Source organism: Bactrocera neohumeralis, chromosome 2 (genome assembly GCF_024586455.1).
Source record: "Bactrocera neohumeralis isolate Rockhampton chromosome 2, APGP_CSIRO_Bneo_wtdbg2-racon-allhic-juicebox.fasta_v2, whole genome shotgun sequence".
Classification (NCBI taxonomy): Eukaryota; Metazoa; Arthropoda; class Insecta; order Diptera; family Tephritidae; genus Bactrocera; species Bactrocera neohumeralis.
Genome location: NC_065919.1, coordinates 29,287,688 through 29,305,099, shown reverse-complemented (window position 1 = coordinate 29,305,099; position 17,412 = coordinate 29,287,688). Strand labels below are relative to the sequence as shown.

The window sequence follows — 17,412 nt, the reverse complement described above, 5'->3', positions numbered from 1 at the left end:
GCCTCTTTCTTCTTCTATCTGCAAATGCGTCTCGCTTCCCTCTTCAACTCTCGGTATCTATCCCATCCCGCACGTGTAGTGGTCATCGTAACGTTGCGAGGTAGGCAGCTTGTTTTCTCTCCGCTGCGACACGGCACTCCTCGTCGTACCAGCTGTTCTTTTACTCTTTCCGAAAACCAATGGTTTCGGTTGCAGCTGTACGTAAGGAATTTGAAATGCCGTCCCACAGTTCCCTTATACCGAGTTGTTGACTAGTGCTCTCAGAGAGCAGGAGTGCAAGCCGAGTAGAAAATCATTCGGCTGTCTGTTGTGATTGCAGCTTCTCGACGTCGAACTTTCCTTGTGTTTGTTGGCGTGCGTTTTTTGCTGCACAGCGGCGAGAGCGAATCTTAGCTGCAACAAGATAGTGATCCGAGTCGATGTTAGGACCTCGGAGCGCACGCACATCTAAAACACTGGAGACGTGTCTTCCATCTATCACAACATGATCGATCTGGTTGGTAGTTTTTCGATCCGGAGACAGCCAGGTAGCTTGATGAATCTTCTTATGCTGGAATCTAGTACTACAGATAACCATATTTCGGGCCCCGGCGAAGTCAATCAGCCTCAACCCATTTGGGGATGTTTCGTCGTGGAGGCTGAATTTACCGACCGTAGTGCCAAATATACCTTCTTTGCCCACCCTGGCGTTAAAGTCGCCAAGCACGATTTTGACATCGTGGCGGGGGCAGCTCTCATAAGCGCGCTCCAAGCGCTCATAGAAGGCATCTTTGGTCACATCGTCCTTCTCTTCCGTCGTTCGTTATGTCCGAATATGCCCCTCCCTAATGCGATCCTTTGCGTCAAATTTCACTTTAATATCTTTATTTATGACTTAGTTTTGACACTTTATAGGTTTTCGGTTTCCGCCATTTTGTGGGCGTGGCAGTGGGCCGATTTTGCCCATCTTCGAACTTAATCTTCTTATTGAACCAAGGAATACGTGTACCAAGTTTCATCATGATATCTCAATTTTTACTCAAGTTACAGCTTGCGGACGGACGGACGGACGGACGGACAGACAGACATCCGGATTTCAACTCTACTCGTCACCCTGATCACTTTGGAATATATAACCCTATATCTGACTCTTTTAGTTTTAGGACTTACAAACAACCGTTATGTGAACAAAACTATTATACTCTCCTTAGCAACTTTGTTGCGAGAGTGTAAAAAATATGTAAACGGAGGGATTTGTTGCATCGTTCAATACCACTTATAAAATATTTAAAACAATGAAAATGAAATAAATTTGTGAAATTTAAAGGTATTTGGTGAAATGTTTTGTAATTTAAAGCATCATAGTAATATTTTCAATGGAAAATGATTAAAAACATTTAATGATTGAGAGCTAACAAGCTTAAATTCTTTTATTGGGTATTGAAAGGTCAAAAGTCAGTTGTTCTAATATTCTTTAAAAAGATTTAAATAGTTTCTCCATTATATACATATATAGTAATATTTATTCGTACTAAATGTTGGGTGTTTTAATTTAAATGCCCAAAAATTATTATTTTCATCAATCAGGTCATAATGGAAAATGTTATAAAAAAACGCTTATTTTGAAGCGCTCTCACACTGGAATAAGTTGGACATCCCTTTATTCCTGCTTACTGGCACACCTAAATAAAAATAAAAATCTTAATCAAATCTTGTACTATTGGAACTGGGCATTATTTGGTATTTTGTGGATGTTGTTTGCAATCATTGCCACTCTCTAGTGATGAGTTACGAAGTATTTTTATAATTCTTCAAAGCTACTTTTATCTAACTAGTTGATAAACAAACTTCGCAAATACATAGGCACTATCATTGTTACCCGCAGTATATACATACACTTATTTTTTTTTGGAATTATGAGAATATGTAAACATTTATTATAAAAAATGGGTACAACCTAGACAAATGTATAAAAAACTGGCAACACTTTGACCGTCTACCGTGTACAGTCAACTTTGCTGTAAACATTGGTACATTTTTCGTGAAGAAATTCTCGGTAAATCGCTAAAGTTAGTGAAAAATTGTAAAAGTATAAGTATGTGAGAATTGTGTTGAGACATTTTGCTAATGCGATTTATACCTCTCAATGCTTGGTGCAAATATTTGTGTTTTAAGCTTAAGCAATTAAATTCTGGAAAATTTCGCAGTTTTTTACTACGTAGACAAAGTGCTTGCAACCTCATTCTGGTCCGCACTACACCACAAGTACAACAACTGTGCTATACGAAAAGCTAAAAGAATAACTCAACGAGAACCACGAAAACGTTCAACCGAAATTATAAAGCAATAGTTGAGACAATATAAAACCGCAGAAAATACATAAAATATTCAAGTCATGGACGAATCAAACATGCAGGATAAGGAACGTTTTGCCAGTCGGGAAAATCATTGTGAAATTGAAAGACGTCGAAGAAACAAAATGACGGCTTATATCACTGAACTTTCCGATATGGTACCCACCTGCAGTGCTCTAGCCCGTAAACCTGACAAACTGACTATACTCCGTATGGCTGTTGCACATATGAAAGCTTTACGTGGCACAGGGAATACAAGCAGTGATGGCACTTACAAACCTTCTTTTCTTACTGATCAAGAGTTGAAGCATTTAATATTAGAAGCAGCTGATGGATTTCTATTTGTGGTGTCTTGTGATTCTGGTCGTGTTATTTATGTTTCAGATTCTGTTACTCCAGTATTGAACTACACTCAAAGTGATTGGTATGGCACAAGCTTATATGAACACATTCATCCTGACGATCGCGAGAAGATACGTGAACAGTTATCCACACAAGAGTCACAAAATACTGGTCGTATACTCGATCTTAAAACAGGTACAGTGAAAAAGGAAGGACACCAATCGTCTATGCGTCTTAGCATGGGTGCACGTCGTGGTTTTATATGTCGTATGCGAGTTGGCAATGTAAATCCAGATACAATGGTTGCTGGTCATTTAAATCGCTTGAAGCAAAGGAACTCACTCGGTCCTTCTCGCGACGGCACCAACTACGCTGTAGTGCACTGTACGGGATACATAAAGAACTGGCCACCAACTGATATGTTTCCTAGTGTACATATGGAACGTCCAGTAGATGACGAAATGCATTCTTCACATTGCTGCCTAGTAGCAATCGGGCGCTTGCAGGTGACATCAACTGCATCCAATGATATGACAAACTCTAATAATCTGTCAGAATTTATAACGCGTCATGCAATGGATGGGAAATATACTTTTGTCGACCAACGTGTTATGAATGTTCTGGGTTATACCCCAACAGATTTACTTGGGAAAATTTGCTACGATTTCTGCCACACTGAAGATCAAATGAATGTAAAAGACAGCTTTGACCAAGTACTCAAGCAAAAGGGGAATTTTTCGTTAATGTATCGCGCACGTGCTAAAAGCGGTGAATACGTTTGGTTGCGAACACATGTTAATGCTTTTCTTAACCCCTACACAGAAGAAGTAGAATATATTGTGTGCACAAATAGTTCAGCCAAAACACTACATTCGAACACGGGACATGATGCTAATACCCCTGATCAATCGACTGCTGAACATGTCTACGTAGCACCCGTTGTGGACTACACTTTACAAGCTCGTCGAGATGTCACACCATCGGCAGGCACTGCGGATGGTATGTATGCCACTCATGGAATGATCGGGTCACACATACCCCCACAAAGTGGAATGACTGGGCAGCAAAGCAATAATGTTCCACGCCCTGGCTCAGCACAAAACGCCGTAGCTTACAATTATGATGCTACACACTCGCCACTAAGTGGCTATCCACCCAATGCGAGTGGCCCATCACCAAATACAGCACATATGGCAAAAATACCGAAGGCTAACAGTTCTCCGACTCCTGCGGCGCCAACCTGGACGACTCTTCGTCAACAACAAGCTGTATCTGAGGGTTATCAATACAATCAAACGAGTCCGGCACGCTCACCGAGTGGTCCAACATATACTCAATTAAGTGCCGGTAATACCCGACAAGGTAGCTATCACACCGGAAACAACACGCAAGGTGCTGCTCCGCCACCTGCAAATGCTTCTGGTATGTGGGGCGACTGGCAAAATCCCGCTCAACCACAACATCCGCATGGACCTCATGCAGCTCCACACACCGGTCATGTATCTCACGTCGTTCATGGAGCACATGTGCAAGCCGGTCAACCACAAGGTCAGGAGTTCTCCGACATGCTGCAGATGCTAGACCAAAGTGGCACAACTACGTTCGAAGACCTCAACATCAATATGTTCAACACACAATTTGAATAAGTAGTGCCTAATATAAATGCGAAAAAGGATACAAAATAGTAAAGCATTTGTGTAGGCTTGTAACATACATACATATGTACGGATAAAGCAATATGTCATATGAAAAATATGTAGAAAGTATTAGCAAAGTAAATTTTAGAACTATATTAATATTTAGAAGTTACTTTTTTGTGGCAATTTTGTAAAAACTCATTTATATTAATGATTTAAATCATATAGAGTGTCGAACCATAGCACAATATTATTGCCGATAAAGCACGTTTCAAAATAATACTAGAAATCGTCACGACACTGCATTTTTTACAACTCTATTCATTGACTTGAACACTCGAATAGCGCTGTTAACGTCAAATATTATATTTTGTCATTGCAACGTCATATAAAGTAAATAACATCATTAAGAAAGAAGTACATTAGCTAGAACGTACAAATTTTCAACTATAAAATAACAAATTGCTTATTTGAAATTGTATTTGGGAATATAGTATCAGTTTATTAATTCAACAAATAATTACAAGGGGATGGGAAAGTTCACCTTAACAGTAACTTATAACCGATAATAGTACCACAATTTTTATTTTCACTATGTTTTAAACAAGAATAAACTTATAAACGAGTATGCGCTGACTTTAAAGTTTGTGGCTGCATCAATGTCATTACTTACTGTTATTTTATTCTTTACCAAAATTTGTATTGGAGGTACATATAAATATGTATATGATACGTACTCATATATAAGTTTTGCATGAGTATTAAGGCCAAACAATAACACTCGAAAATCTAAAAGGTGCTTAAACAGCAACATTTGATACAATTGCACGGAAATGACCACCAACTGTTTATACTTGAAATTTATTATTATTTGCTTAAAATTCGCATTTAGATATTTAGATTTATACATAAGAGAATATATATGTATGTATTAATTTTTTATACGGTACAGAAGAAAAGAGCATACATGCATTGTACTGCATGCAAAAGAATTGTGAAACTATAAAAAATTGCATAAGTTTAAAAAAATAATGTTAGTTTATTTTATATTTATATACCATCGCAGGATACACTTTCGAAGACTAAATGCTTCTATAACATTCAAATAATCACGGGTATAAATTAAATATGAAATATTACATTTTATTGTCTGACAGTGTACTTTTATTTCAATAAAGTTTATCCCTTTGATAAATCTCACTAATACAAATATACATATATTATTTGTTTAAAAATTAGTTAAATTCAACTATGCGAATATTTCGGCTAACTCGAATGTACAGAGCCTTTCGAAGGTGCTGAAATAAGTAATTGAAGGAAACCAAGTTAGTTGGTTAAGGTAGTAGTCTGGTAACTTGGGTTCAAGGAATCGAAAAATTTTTCTTTGCTTAATTTGAAAGTACAATGTCTTGAGAATATACTGTGAAAATTTCAGACAGAAATTCGAAGTATTTCGGGAGTTATAACGAGTTTCCTAGAGCGCCTCGGAGTCGTCTCTTTCGAAGTTGTTGAATTTTAAACTCGTTTTTCTCAAAACATTGTTTTTCTGGTCGGCCCGGGTCCTAACTTTTTTTCTACTGAACCGATTGCTTTCAAATTTTAACAGGTTCCTCTACACACTTATAGTTCTCGTCGGAACTAACGAGAATTTTTTCAAACCTAACTTTTTATTTTACAACCCTTTCTTTGCTAAAATAAAAGAACTTTTTTTCAAAGTCCGCCATTTTATTATTTACCCTTTAAATTTAACTTCAATAGTTCCCACCAGAATGACATGTCTATAGATTAAGAATAAACAAGAATATTTGATTTCAGATAACATCAAGAGTCAAAATCACCCGGGCCACCTACGTTCATTTTTTTTTTTGAGGTTCCAACTTCGAGTGACAATAATAATACTAATAAAGTATTAAATTTTTTCAAATACATTTTTTTTTATATATTCAATATGTAAATAAAAACAATCTAAATATTCAAGATAATTCATTTTTATTTTTCTATAAAAAACCACCCTCTAAAGAAGTCATTAAAATAGGCATAAGTTACCAGACTACTACCTTAAAAGATTTGAAATGTGGGCTGAGAACCAATATGTCAAACGTATTATCTCTGAAAATGGAACTGAAGACCTTAAATAACTAAAAAAAATTTTTAAAGTTTTGGTTTCTATCATACATAATACAATTGTCAAACAATTGAAGCATAATTTGCTAGAACTATGATAGATTTACTCGAATTTGAAACCGAAGGAACGTCGTATCACTGCATATTATATACATATTCTTTCGGTCATTAGATATTTTTACATTAAATAAACCAAAGATTTTCTCTTATATACAAATCAATATTTACTTTATTTTAGAAAATTAAACTTCCTAGTTGACACATTACAGTACCATTTTTGGCAACTAATTTTTAATCGTCGGCCTTTTCTGGTGGCGGTCCACACGGCTGCAACATACGCTCCATCAAATTAAATCGAATGCGCGCTTTAGACTCATTTTCAGCAATTGCAAAATAATTCAGCATATCGTAATGTCCCATATAACTAGCAAGGGAATCGCGATGTTGATTAGTTAGCCATTCAAATTTTGTTGTATCCGCATGTCCGGTACCGATATACTTGCTCTGCAAATGCTCTAATTGGCTGTGTATATTATATCTTTCACCCATTTTAGAAAATGTATATTCCAATAAAACTAGGTAGTTAAATTAAAAATGAAATCAATTTATTATGAAAAGCACAGAGAAAATGTTGTGTATGTTCTAGGGATGTGCAAAACAGTTCCGATAAAATGTTTTATAAGTTTACGTCGATATCCTTAGCTGCAAGCTTTAAATTGCATTGAAGTTAATTTTTAAAAGATATTAGAATTATTATATTAATTGAAGAATCCGACTATTGTGATAGTTGTGTGTTGGCAATAAATTACTTCAGTGGTTTGGGGGTAGTTCATTTCTAAAAAATCATTTCTTTTAAAATATAATATGTAAAAACAAGGTCATATATTTTTTGGCGCGTATAGAGTTTTAAAATGTTTAAGCTCTTTACCGGCCTTAAAACTCTTTATTTGCTGGTTCCTACAAAATTAGTCTTTCGCAACAACCAGTTTTATTTTACAAGACAAAAAATAATTACTTGTGTTGCTGTGGAAACGATGCATTATTAACATTACGACCGGAATAAAATCGTTGCTGGTATACAGACCATTCACTTATGGAAGTGTCATCACTTCACAGCTGTTCATATTAAACCGATTAACAAAATAAAATATATCGATAAAATGCGGCGTTTTGCAGAATCCAACGTATTCATTCGAAGAAAAATATTATACATGAAAAAGTTTGCAATTATAGGCAAAGAAAATACATGTTTGATGTTAAAATAAACGTTACTACATGCGTAACTATTTTGTATAACCAGGAATTATTTCGATATGTGTGGAAGAACTTGCTTGTAAATGCTTACAACCATTACACATATGTATCTATAAGGCATATTAAACTAATTTATTTTAACATTTTTCTAGAACATTGGAACCGAAGGATGTATTGTGCGCTTGTAGATATAAGTCAACAAAATTAGTTAATACTACAAACGAAGAAAAAACCGAAAGAAATGTTGCACCAAAAATTGATGAACAAAACTCTAATACCATTCTTGAGAGTACATTACTTACTCCAGAGTGGCGGTCTGAGTTTAACTGCGGTCGAACCTATCAACCCTCATATAACATGACACCTACTGATATTACACCTGTAATAGTATCTACTGATCATTTCTGCGACGATGGTAATAATGAAGAATTCAATACCCAATCTCAAGTTATTGTGCCTATGATGTGGGGCATGATACCATTTTGGCATAAAGGTGACTATCGCCGACATGGTTTATCAACCAATAATTGTCGGTTAGAGCATATGCTGGAATCAAAATTATATCGTGGCCCATTTCGAAGAGGTCAGCGATGCGTGGTTCTATGCGAAGGCTTTTATGAATGGCAGACCACAAAATCAGCTAAACCCTCAGAACGAGCAGCACATTTATTATATATGCCACAAGCGGAAGGTGTAAAAATGTATAACAAATCCACATGGACTGCTGATAATGTCAATCTATTGAAAATGGCTGGTCTTTTCGATATATGGGAAGATGAGAATGGTGACAAGATATATAGTTATAGTATAATAACATTTGAATCTTCAAAAATAATGTCTTGGCTACATCATCGCATGCCTGCCATACTAGAAACCGAGCAACAAGTGAATGTAAAGAATTTGCTTGAACTTGTATACACTACTAAACTCGTCTATTTTTCAGGATTGGCTTGACTTTAAACGGGTAACAGACGATGAGGCCTTAGCTACTTTGCGTCCTGCCACTAAATTGGATTGGTATCGTGTATCTAGTTACGTCAACAATTCGCGAAATAAATCAGAGCAATGCAATAAGCCCATAGAGTTGATACAGAAAAATGATTCTTCTAAAGATTGCAATAACACAGGTAAATCCTTATTAAATTGGTTGAATGTGCGAAAACGTCGAGAGGAGCAAGCAAAACAATTAAGTGAGGATGAGAGTACCAACGATTGTGGAGGTGGGAGCGGTGGAGGAAGTACGGCGAGTGAAAGCGATGCTGAAAACCCGCCAAAGCGACCGCGTTTTCGCGATTATAAAAAAGCTGTTAGGGAAGCAGCTCTGCTCAACACTGTCCCATCGACAGATAGTGCAAGTGAAAAGCAGCAAACTTGCGACGAAAGCTAATTCAATGAAGTCGTTATTATATTTTGCTATATTAGCTATCTTTGAATTTCTACATAAACAATGTAAATTACCATTAAAAGTAATAGTTTTCAACATCCGCTAATTTCATTTAAAGGTGTGTTTGTTAACCAATTTAAAAAAAGAAAAATAAAGGAAAGGTTTTTCGCTCATTATATGACTTTTTTTTTATAAAAGGTATTAGGCTAAAGCGTACTTACAATGTACCGGTTGGGCCTGTAAAATATGTTTTTTGGCGCGTAATGAATTTTAAAATATTTGAAATTTTAATCTGATAAAGTTATGTGTTAAATGATATTCTTACTGGCTTTATCTTAAAAATTTATTTCACTTTTGAAGTTTTTAAATATAAATTAATAGAGCAAAATTTAAATTAAATTTTATTAAACTTTTAAAGTGGGTTCTAAATCGATTTCTCTCGATATCAAATAAATGTTCATGGTTACGATTCCAATTGGAATACGCACAATTTTTTTATGACCATTAATTCACTTTTATGAAAAAACTTAAATATACTGATAATTAAAGATTTATTATTTCATTTATACTGGCAAGTTAAACTTTATTCGGTTAAGTTTTGTCCTTAAACTTAAAAACATAATTTGATGCAATAAGGTAGAGCTAAAACATACATTGAGATTCAACCCTGTAAAAAGGTAGAAGAAGGAGACCGAAAATCAAAGAGAAAAACATAAAAGTCTGAAAAATTATCTCCTGTCGCGAAATAAATTGTTTTTCCTTCTATTCTAAATTTTTGTTAAAGTGAATTTTATTTATTTATTTATTCGACAGATTGAGTGTAATAGAAATTAATATATGAAGATAATACCAAAATAAAGTAATTGAAAATCAAAACTTTCGCTATCTGAAATTACATACATACTTATATGCGGGAAGAGTGAAGAATGGGAATTTTTCCAATTGTCATCGTTTGCATTGCTATTGGTTGTTAGATTGAAAGCTAACTATATTAGTGCATTGATGTTGCATCCAACCGTAAATCATATGCACATATACATATATATTAATTCTAAGATGCATTATATTTCTGAGGATTGTGAAAGACACAAATTTATAGTGAATATGTATATTTGCAACTATGAGTTGGCTCAAGAATAGGTTTACTATAGACCAATAAATGCCGATGGGTCATAAGATGTGCAACTTAATACTGTGATCCAATTTATTAAAACGCAGTAAAAAGAAAAGCAAAACGTTATTGTGACTAGATATTTTAATGTGTTTTACTGACATTGTAATATCAACAATTCAAAAGGTTAATTGCGTGGAAGGTTAAATTGGCAATTCATGCTTTATGAAACATATTTCTTCGAAACAATTATTATATGGTCTTGCTGCACTTTCATTTCCACCCACTATGAGGTAGAACTTAAAAGAAAAAAGGTTATTTATTAATAAGAATGAAAAAAAAAATGATTGGATGACTGTTTAAGTGTTACATAGACGGTTTCCTAAATTTTGCAAGACTTTAAACATAATCGTGTTGTAATTGTGGCATTAAGTAGTTTTTATAATAATATAATTTTTTATTAAGCCAGGTCTAAATTATCTCAAAGTACATTTAAAATAATTAAAATCACCTTAATTATTTGTTGAAGTGGCAAAGAATATAAGAATGTTTTAGAGGAATAAACCAAGATGAATATTAACCATTAATGTATATTTAGGATACAAAAAGACAAAATGACATAAACGTTTGAAGAAAACTTTAAAAGTAAAAATCTACAATAAAACGATTCTACAGTCATAAGCTTTAATGTTTGAAAAAGAAGTATTTTATTCAGCTTTTTGAAGCTGGCAACATTGCATTGGCCGATGAAGAATACACGATGTTTAACGATTTAACTAAACGAGTGAACGGGCAACGGGCTGAATATTTTCCTTTTTTTCTTACTTCCCTTGGTGAGGAGTTAAAAATAAAATTTTCGCAATGGAATATATTGCTGAAGTGAAAACAAGAATATCATAATTAAAAGAAAATTCTTTTTGAAAACAAAGAACTTTGCGATTCTTTTGTTAGATTTGAGTTTTCCTCAAACACAAAACAGAATACATAAAAAAATAAAGGAATTTAAGTGAAGGTAAAGCAAGCGTAATGAATCGTTTTTGGTACAAATTTTAATCGTTTCTGTTCGAGTGAAATACAAAAGACGAAAAGAATAAAATAAGAATAGAACTACAAATTTGCAAAATATCTAAGGGAATTTCGTTGGTCTAATTGGAATGCAATAAGAGGAAAGGTATCTACAGAGAAAGATATAAAAAAAATGAAAAAACAAGAAAAAGTGGATTGAAGGTTCATTTGTTTAGGGAAAGAAAAAAATAGTGATTCCACTGTTATATTCAAGGAAAATAATAGCTAAAAAGATCAGAATCAGGAAATGCTTTGTGAAAAACGATTTATCAATATTAAAGAAGTTATACAACTCTTTACATTTATAGACAATGAGAATGTTTTTTACAAAGTAAAATTTAAATTCATTGTTTGCAAAATAATACATTCTGCCGGTATAATCAAACAATTACCGTGGATATGTTATATAATTCGTTGCTGTATCCCATCGCGGTGTCTAATGATGCATTCCTTCCCCAATTTTGATTTCATTTCCAAAACATGAACTAATATATTATATGTGTTTCTCTATACCCAGTTGCTGCATTATTACAACAAACGACAATTACAATAAAAAAAATAAAGATACTACTACTATTTCGTCAAATAACCAATTGAGTTATTGGCCATTGCCTATCATTCGGTGCAGCAACGTCCTGCTGAAAGAGAAGCTAAATAATCATACCAGCGAAAGTAAAAAATAAGTGGTTCTTTATTAATAAAATTGTAAAAAGATCTTCGTATAAACGTTATAATTCTTTGTTCAACGCTAGCCTCCATTAAAAACACATAGTACTTGGTGGCCTATAGTTTTATAAAAAAAAGTTATAAGTGCAAACGCTGTGGCGTTCAAGAAATATCTATATTGGGATATTCTGCCGATATAAATAAAAACTAAATACGAGAATTCGCATTTACGAAGAACGTTAAGTTGTGCGAAAAGAAGACTTATTTGATGTACATTTTCGACTACAATTCTTATTCTACTTTGTATCGGCGGTAGCTACAAATTAAAGGAACGGGTAAACACACAAAAGGATTATAGTAAATAGAAACGTGTTAAAAACACGCAGCGGCAGCGTCGTAAAGCGTCAAAACAACGGAGGCAACATAGACTTTGGTATACTTCGACTTGTGAATAATGAGCCGCCATGAAGGTAAAGTTTTATGAACTGCGAAAATGAATTTTAATAAAAAAATATTAACACTAAATTACTTTAAATTGTAAATAGGAGTCAGTTGTGATTCTTGTCTCAAAAGCAACTTTAATGGTCGCCGCTACAAATGCTTGATATGCTATGATTATGATTTATGTGCTGATTGCTATGAAGATGGCGTTACATCTACCCGTCATTTGGTCGATCATCCAATGCAATGTATTCTTACGCGTTCCGATATAGAATTGTTTTTCGGTGGCGAGATGCTCAACTCAGAGCAACCACAAAGTTTCACATGCCCCTATTGTAAAAAAATGGGTTTTAGCGATGCTACGTTACTGGAGCACGTTTCGGCCGAGCATACGGAGACCAGCCTTGAGGTGGTGTGTCCAGTATGTGCCGGACTACCGGGAGGCGAACCGAATCTAGTCACAGACGACTTTGCCGGTCATCTAACATTGGAGCATCGAACGGGACCACGGGAACTAATTTCATTTCTAATATCCTTTTTGAATAATACCAAGTTTAAACATAAGACACCATATAAGCTATATTCATACATAGGTTTTTTCTGTTTCTGTTTCTTGTTTTTAATATATCAAATGGGTTTCCTTAATATGTATCTTTGAAATATACGATGAGCCATCAGCAATTCGGCATGGTGGTGGCGTACGTCGCATTCCTGGTCGTACTCTTGGAGGTCCTCGTGCACGTCGTTCTAATATGCACTTTAGTTCATCGAGCGGATTATCTGCCCTTTCTCCATCCGGAAGAGAATCAGTAGATCCTATTGCCGAACTACTTTCACAGTTATCGGGCGTGAGAAGAGGTGGACCACAAACGTCTCAGCTGCAACAATTGCAAATGCAAATACAATTGGAACGACAACAAGTGACGGTATCTAATTTTGTGTTTCTTATGTTTATATACAAGTACATATGGTTTAGAACATTATTTAAATGAACCTGTCTACATACATACATACATATGTGTGTATATTCATGCTGCAGTAGAAAATTGCGCAGTTGTACAATTTTCACAGGAGTCAACGCGGTGCACATACATCCGAAAGAATGACGAAATTATTTGTTTATGTTTTTAATTTCATTGAAATGTTTTTGTTTTTTTTTTTGTTTGCGCCATCTTTTTATATACTAATTAATGTCATTTCTTTGTTCGTTTTTGTTTAGGCAACTCGCCAACAGTTGGAGCGTTTGCCCCGACGGGCTCATCCGATGGTCTCTTCATCGAATTCGAATGCAACCATGCCAGAGGTGATAAGCAGCGGTCCGATATTAAGCGGCAGTGGTTCTGGTGGCAGTGGTGGCAGTGGCGCAAGCGGTTCTGGTAGTCTCAATGGTGGTGGCGGCAGTTCATGTCGCACCAACGAATGGACTGTTAATCCATCACTAGCAGCTCAGCAACAATCGCAGTCAGGTCTGACAGGCAACGCCGGAATCAACAACAGAGAAGTAGGTTTTATATTAACATTACATCCGACAACCGAATATGTATTTCTAATTTGTTGTTCTGATCTTTCCGAATAGAGTGGAGGCGGAAGTGGTAATGTAAATGGGAGTAGTGGCAGCAATGCTAACAATATACTCGGCATGTCAATTGCTGGCGGTGCAGTGGGTACGGGTGTTAATAGCGCAAGCAATGGGGCTGACGTTCAATCACAGTTTTTGCTAACAAAATTCATGCAGCCAACATTGAGTGATACAGAATGGGCTGAAATGGAAAGAGAACGATCTGATCGGTATGTATGTAGAAAAGTGTTTTTTATACAAACTTATCATTTGTTAGGAATTGAATTATACATATTTAAACAGATTTCATATCAAAAGCGTTATGGTTTTCTCTTTGAACGCATAAATAGCTACCAATGCAAGCAAAAACTAATTTGTAAATATAAAACATATTATTTATTTAAAAAAATCCGGAATTGACAGCTGCTGGAAAGTACCCGATTATTAATGTCTTTTTTAGTTTTATTTATTATATTTTTTTAAGTTATTTATTTATTTATTAATATTTTTTTTATATACAAAACTTTCAAATAGTTGTGTTAAATGTCGGAGAACCAATATAGAAATACACATAAGTATTTTTTCAAATTAGAGTCGTCTATAAGTGAAATATCAATGTTCGCGATAATTTTCCGTCAAGTATTCTATTGAAAGTACAATTCTTGATGCCGAGTTCGGCGCGTTTAGATTAAAATACTTAACTAATAATTTACCTTCTTTCTCTTCAATGTAGATCACAATTTGTACAAGCGCTTGTATTGTCGACTCTTTCCTATGACTCACTCGACACCATTGCAATTGGTGGTGGCGAGACGGAGCGCGATAATCGTGGCGAATCGCAGGAAACCAATAGTGATAATGTAAATAACGAGAAAGTCTCAGCAGCGAACACAAAAAGTGATGCTAATGCGAGGGAATCGTTGATGAACAACAACACCGATGCCTCCGCACAAACTACAAACACCAGTGGTAGCAGTAGCGTTAGCGCCGGAACTATGCCTGGTAGCGGCCGCCAGCAGGTACATCAGCAGCAACAGACCACTCCGGAGGATATTGCCGACGAGTACAAACAACTGCAGCAGCAACAACAGCAGGCACAGCAGCAAACCTACGCATCAAAAAAGAAGTCAACGAGTAACAGCGGTGTGAGTGGCGGCGCTGGGGGAACTGGAGGTAAACCAACAGCTGACAGAGGCATTGAACGGCGGGGCCGTCCACCACCTCCACCAGTTGGTGGTGGCGCAGCAGCTGCTGGATCACAGCCCCAACAACAACATTCTAGGTAGTGCTATCGTCCTCATCAGCCATGACATGAACATAAACAGCAAATACTAATAAAACTGCAACATAAACAGAAACAAAAGAAACATCAATTAGGAAAACCGCAGCAAAAGTACATCTACAATCACAACAACAGCAATTCCACATTTAGCACATGAACACTGGAGACGAACGATGCCGTCGACAAATGAAAAAACACAATGCTATAAACACAAGTGGGGGCAGTTAAAACCAAAATAAAAGTGCTTTGAAACCGTATGCAACGTGGCTAAAAGCTAAAGGATGATATGATGGACACATATAGAAGCAGCAGATGCAACAAGCAGAGTAAAACATTATAAATATGGTTTATTAAATATATTATAATTATTAAAATTTATATAATTATAAAAAGAAAAAACAAAAACAAAGAGAAGGCAACCCAACCAACACACCTATTGTAATGAAATGAACTAATTATAATTTTAAAGAAATTGAATATTTAAAATTAAAGGAAACACTATTAAAATATAAATAACCAAATTATCTGTAGCATGACCAATTTGAATATACACTACACGTTTAAATGAATGTATGGAGACAAAGTATGTTTATGTAAAATGAACGCGCGCAATTATGTAGGTCAAAGGAAGCGTGAGGTGTGTAAAGAGTAGAGTTCAAATTGGTTATTGTGGTTCAATTGTATGCAAAATGCTACGATTTTGATATAAAACATTTTAGTGTGAAATTTCGGAAGGTTTTTAGCGCGTGAATAGGTTTTCAATTATTCTCTATTTATGCAACCTGCGTTCATGTACATACGACCTATTGCAATATCAATATAATTACATATATTTATTTCGATAACAGTTAGATATTTGTTTTTCGCACAGCTTATTTTGTCATGTGCAAAAATAGTTCGATCTTAAATACGAGAAATATGCCTTCTTCCATTCACCCTTGTTCTAACGACTTTTCATGTGATTTCTCAATTATAAATTATTAGCTAGTAGGGTTAATTTTGTTTATAGATCCATATAAGTGTAATTGAAATACTTTTTATTGGGAGAAATACATATGTCACGTGGTTTTAAAAATCATGCAAATGTCTGTATTGAATTTGGCGCGATCGTAAATATATAGCACATCATCAACCAGCATTATTTCTTGTTATTCTGTTTTTAGATCTGTTAATTGGTAATAAATTTTGGTAATTTGTCAAAGCTTAGGTATTGTTATTAAGGCAACAGATGAGCTAGATGTCTGCTTAAAGTCATCTTCGGTTAATGCTTCAAAAACGTATTTTTGTTAAAAACGTCAGAAATTACTATACGCATACTCGTTAGTGGAAACAAAAAACTTACGGCAGGCGTAAATATGGATGCCAAAATTTCGAAAAGTTAAAAATGATTGTTTTTTGTTTTTATTTTTTTATTCGACGAAACTAAAATTTATTTATATACTATATGTATACGTGGCGAATGCGTAAAAACAACGGGTTTATATAAATTGTATAATTTCAAAGCGTAAAAGATAAAATATTCAATGTCTATAGAAAGTAGATATCATAAGCAAAATATTGAATTGCGGGGATTGGTTAGCGCAACTAATACGCATCTAATGTTTAAATGAGTCCCTACGAAACTGGTAATGAGTTCTTGAATTTGTGAATGAAACGTTTCAAATGATGATATGATTGTATTGTAAGAATATTTAATAAATTTAAAAGTATTACAAGGTTATTTTAATTTCTTGTGCCTGCATAAATCAGTTTTTAAGCAAGTAAGAAAATGAAAAATCGCCAATTTTATTATTTTTAAAAATATTCTTCCCTTAAAATAGTTTTTCGAACACTGAAAGCCAATTGTTTGTTGAAAAAGGCTGTTTGTGAGCCTTACTTTTACCCGGGTATATTAAGTTTGTCAAATTATTTGTAACACGCAGAAGGAAATGTGGGAGACCCAATAAAGTAAATATATAAAAGATCAGCGTGACGAGCTGAGTTGATTTAGCCATGTCCGTCTGTCTGTATATACGCGAAGTAGTCTCTTGGTTTTTGCACACGTCCCTTGCAAAAGCTGCTCATCTGGCGGAATCGGCGGTATTAGACCACTATATCATATAGCTTTTCACGAAAATTGGCACGGCTTATTTGCCAAGGCAACGGTACAATATATGAAGAAAGTAAAACTGACTGATCAAAATCAAGATACAAATTTTTTTACTCTTTTATGCTA

General features: G+C 34.9%; 4 protein-coding genes across 10 annotated transcripts; 3 read left to right on the top strand and 1 right to left on the bottom strand.

Annotated features, from left to right (window-relative positions):
* Positions 1-2,000: 2,000 nt before the first annotated feature.
* On the top strand, positions 2,001-4,980 carry LOC126767931 (aryl hydrocarbon receptor nuclear translocator homolog). Its single transcript, XM_050485732.1, has one exon. The coding sequence runs from the start codon at positions 2,375-2,377 to the stop codon at positions 4,319-4,321; it is 1,947 nt and encodes a 648-aa protein (XP_050341689.1). The 5' UTR covers positions 2,001-2,374; the 3' UTR covers positions 4,322-4,980.
* A 1,655-nt stretch (positions 4,981-6,635) lies between these two features.
* Positions 6,636-7,103, bottom strand: LOC126767989 (splicing factor 3B subunit 5). The gene has a single exon (XM_050485828.1). It carries the CDS (start codon positions 6,983-6,985, stop codon positions 6,728-6,730), a length of 258 nt encoding a protein of 85 aa, XP_050341785.1. The 5' UTR covers positions 6,986-7,103; the 3' UTR covers positions 6,636-6,727.
* Positions 7,104-7,577: 474 nt separating this feature from the next.
* Positions 7,578-9,170, top strand: LOC126767953 (abasic site processing protein HMCES). Its single transcript, XM_050485784.1, has 3 exons — positions 7,578-7,769; positions 7,843-8,581; positions 8,634-9,170. The coding sequence occupies exons 1-3, from the start codon at positions 7,750-7,752 to the stop codon at positions 9,075-9,077; spliced, it is 1,203 nt and encodes a 400-aa protein (XP_050341741.1). The 5' UTR covers positions 7,578-7,749; the 3' UTR covers positions 9,078-9,170.
* Positions 9,171-9,763: 593 nt separating this feature from the next.
* Positions 9,764-16,917, top strand: LOC126767940 (E3 ubiquitin-protein ligase Kcmf1). Of its 7 annotated transcripts, none has more exons than XM_050485759.1 (7): positions 9,764-9,933; positions 11,768-12,386; positions 12,462-12,886; positions 13,023-13,283; positions 13,577-13,858; positions 13,934-14,145; positions 14,649-16,917. In XM_050485759.1, exons 2-7 carry the CDS (start codon positions 12,371-12,373, stop codon positions 15,199-15,201), a joined length of 1,749 nt encoding a protein of 582 aa, XP_050341716.1. In that variant the 5' UTR covers positions 9,764-9,933; positions 11,768-12,370; the 3' UTR covers positions 15,202-16,917. The 7 variants fall into 7 exon arrangements, with proteins under 7 accessions (XP_050341716.1, XP_050341721.1, XP_050341717.1 ...); XM_050485764.1 differs by lacking the exon at positions 9,764-9,933 and adding an exon at positions 9,961-10,040; XM_050485760.1 differs by lacking the exon at positions 9,764-9,933 and adding an exon at positions 9,984-10,091.
* The last annotated feature ends 495 nt before the right edge of the window (positions 16,918-17,412 follow it).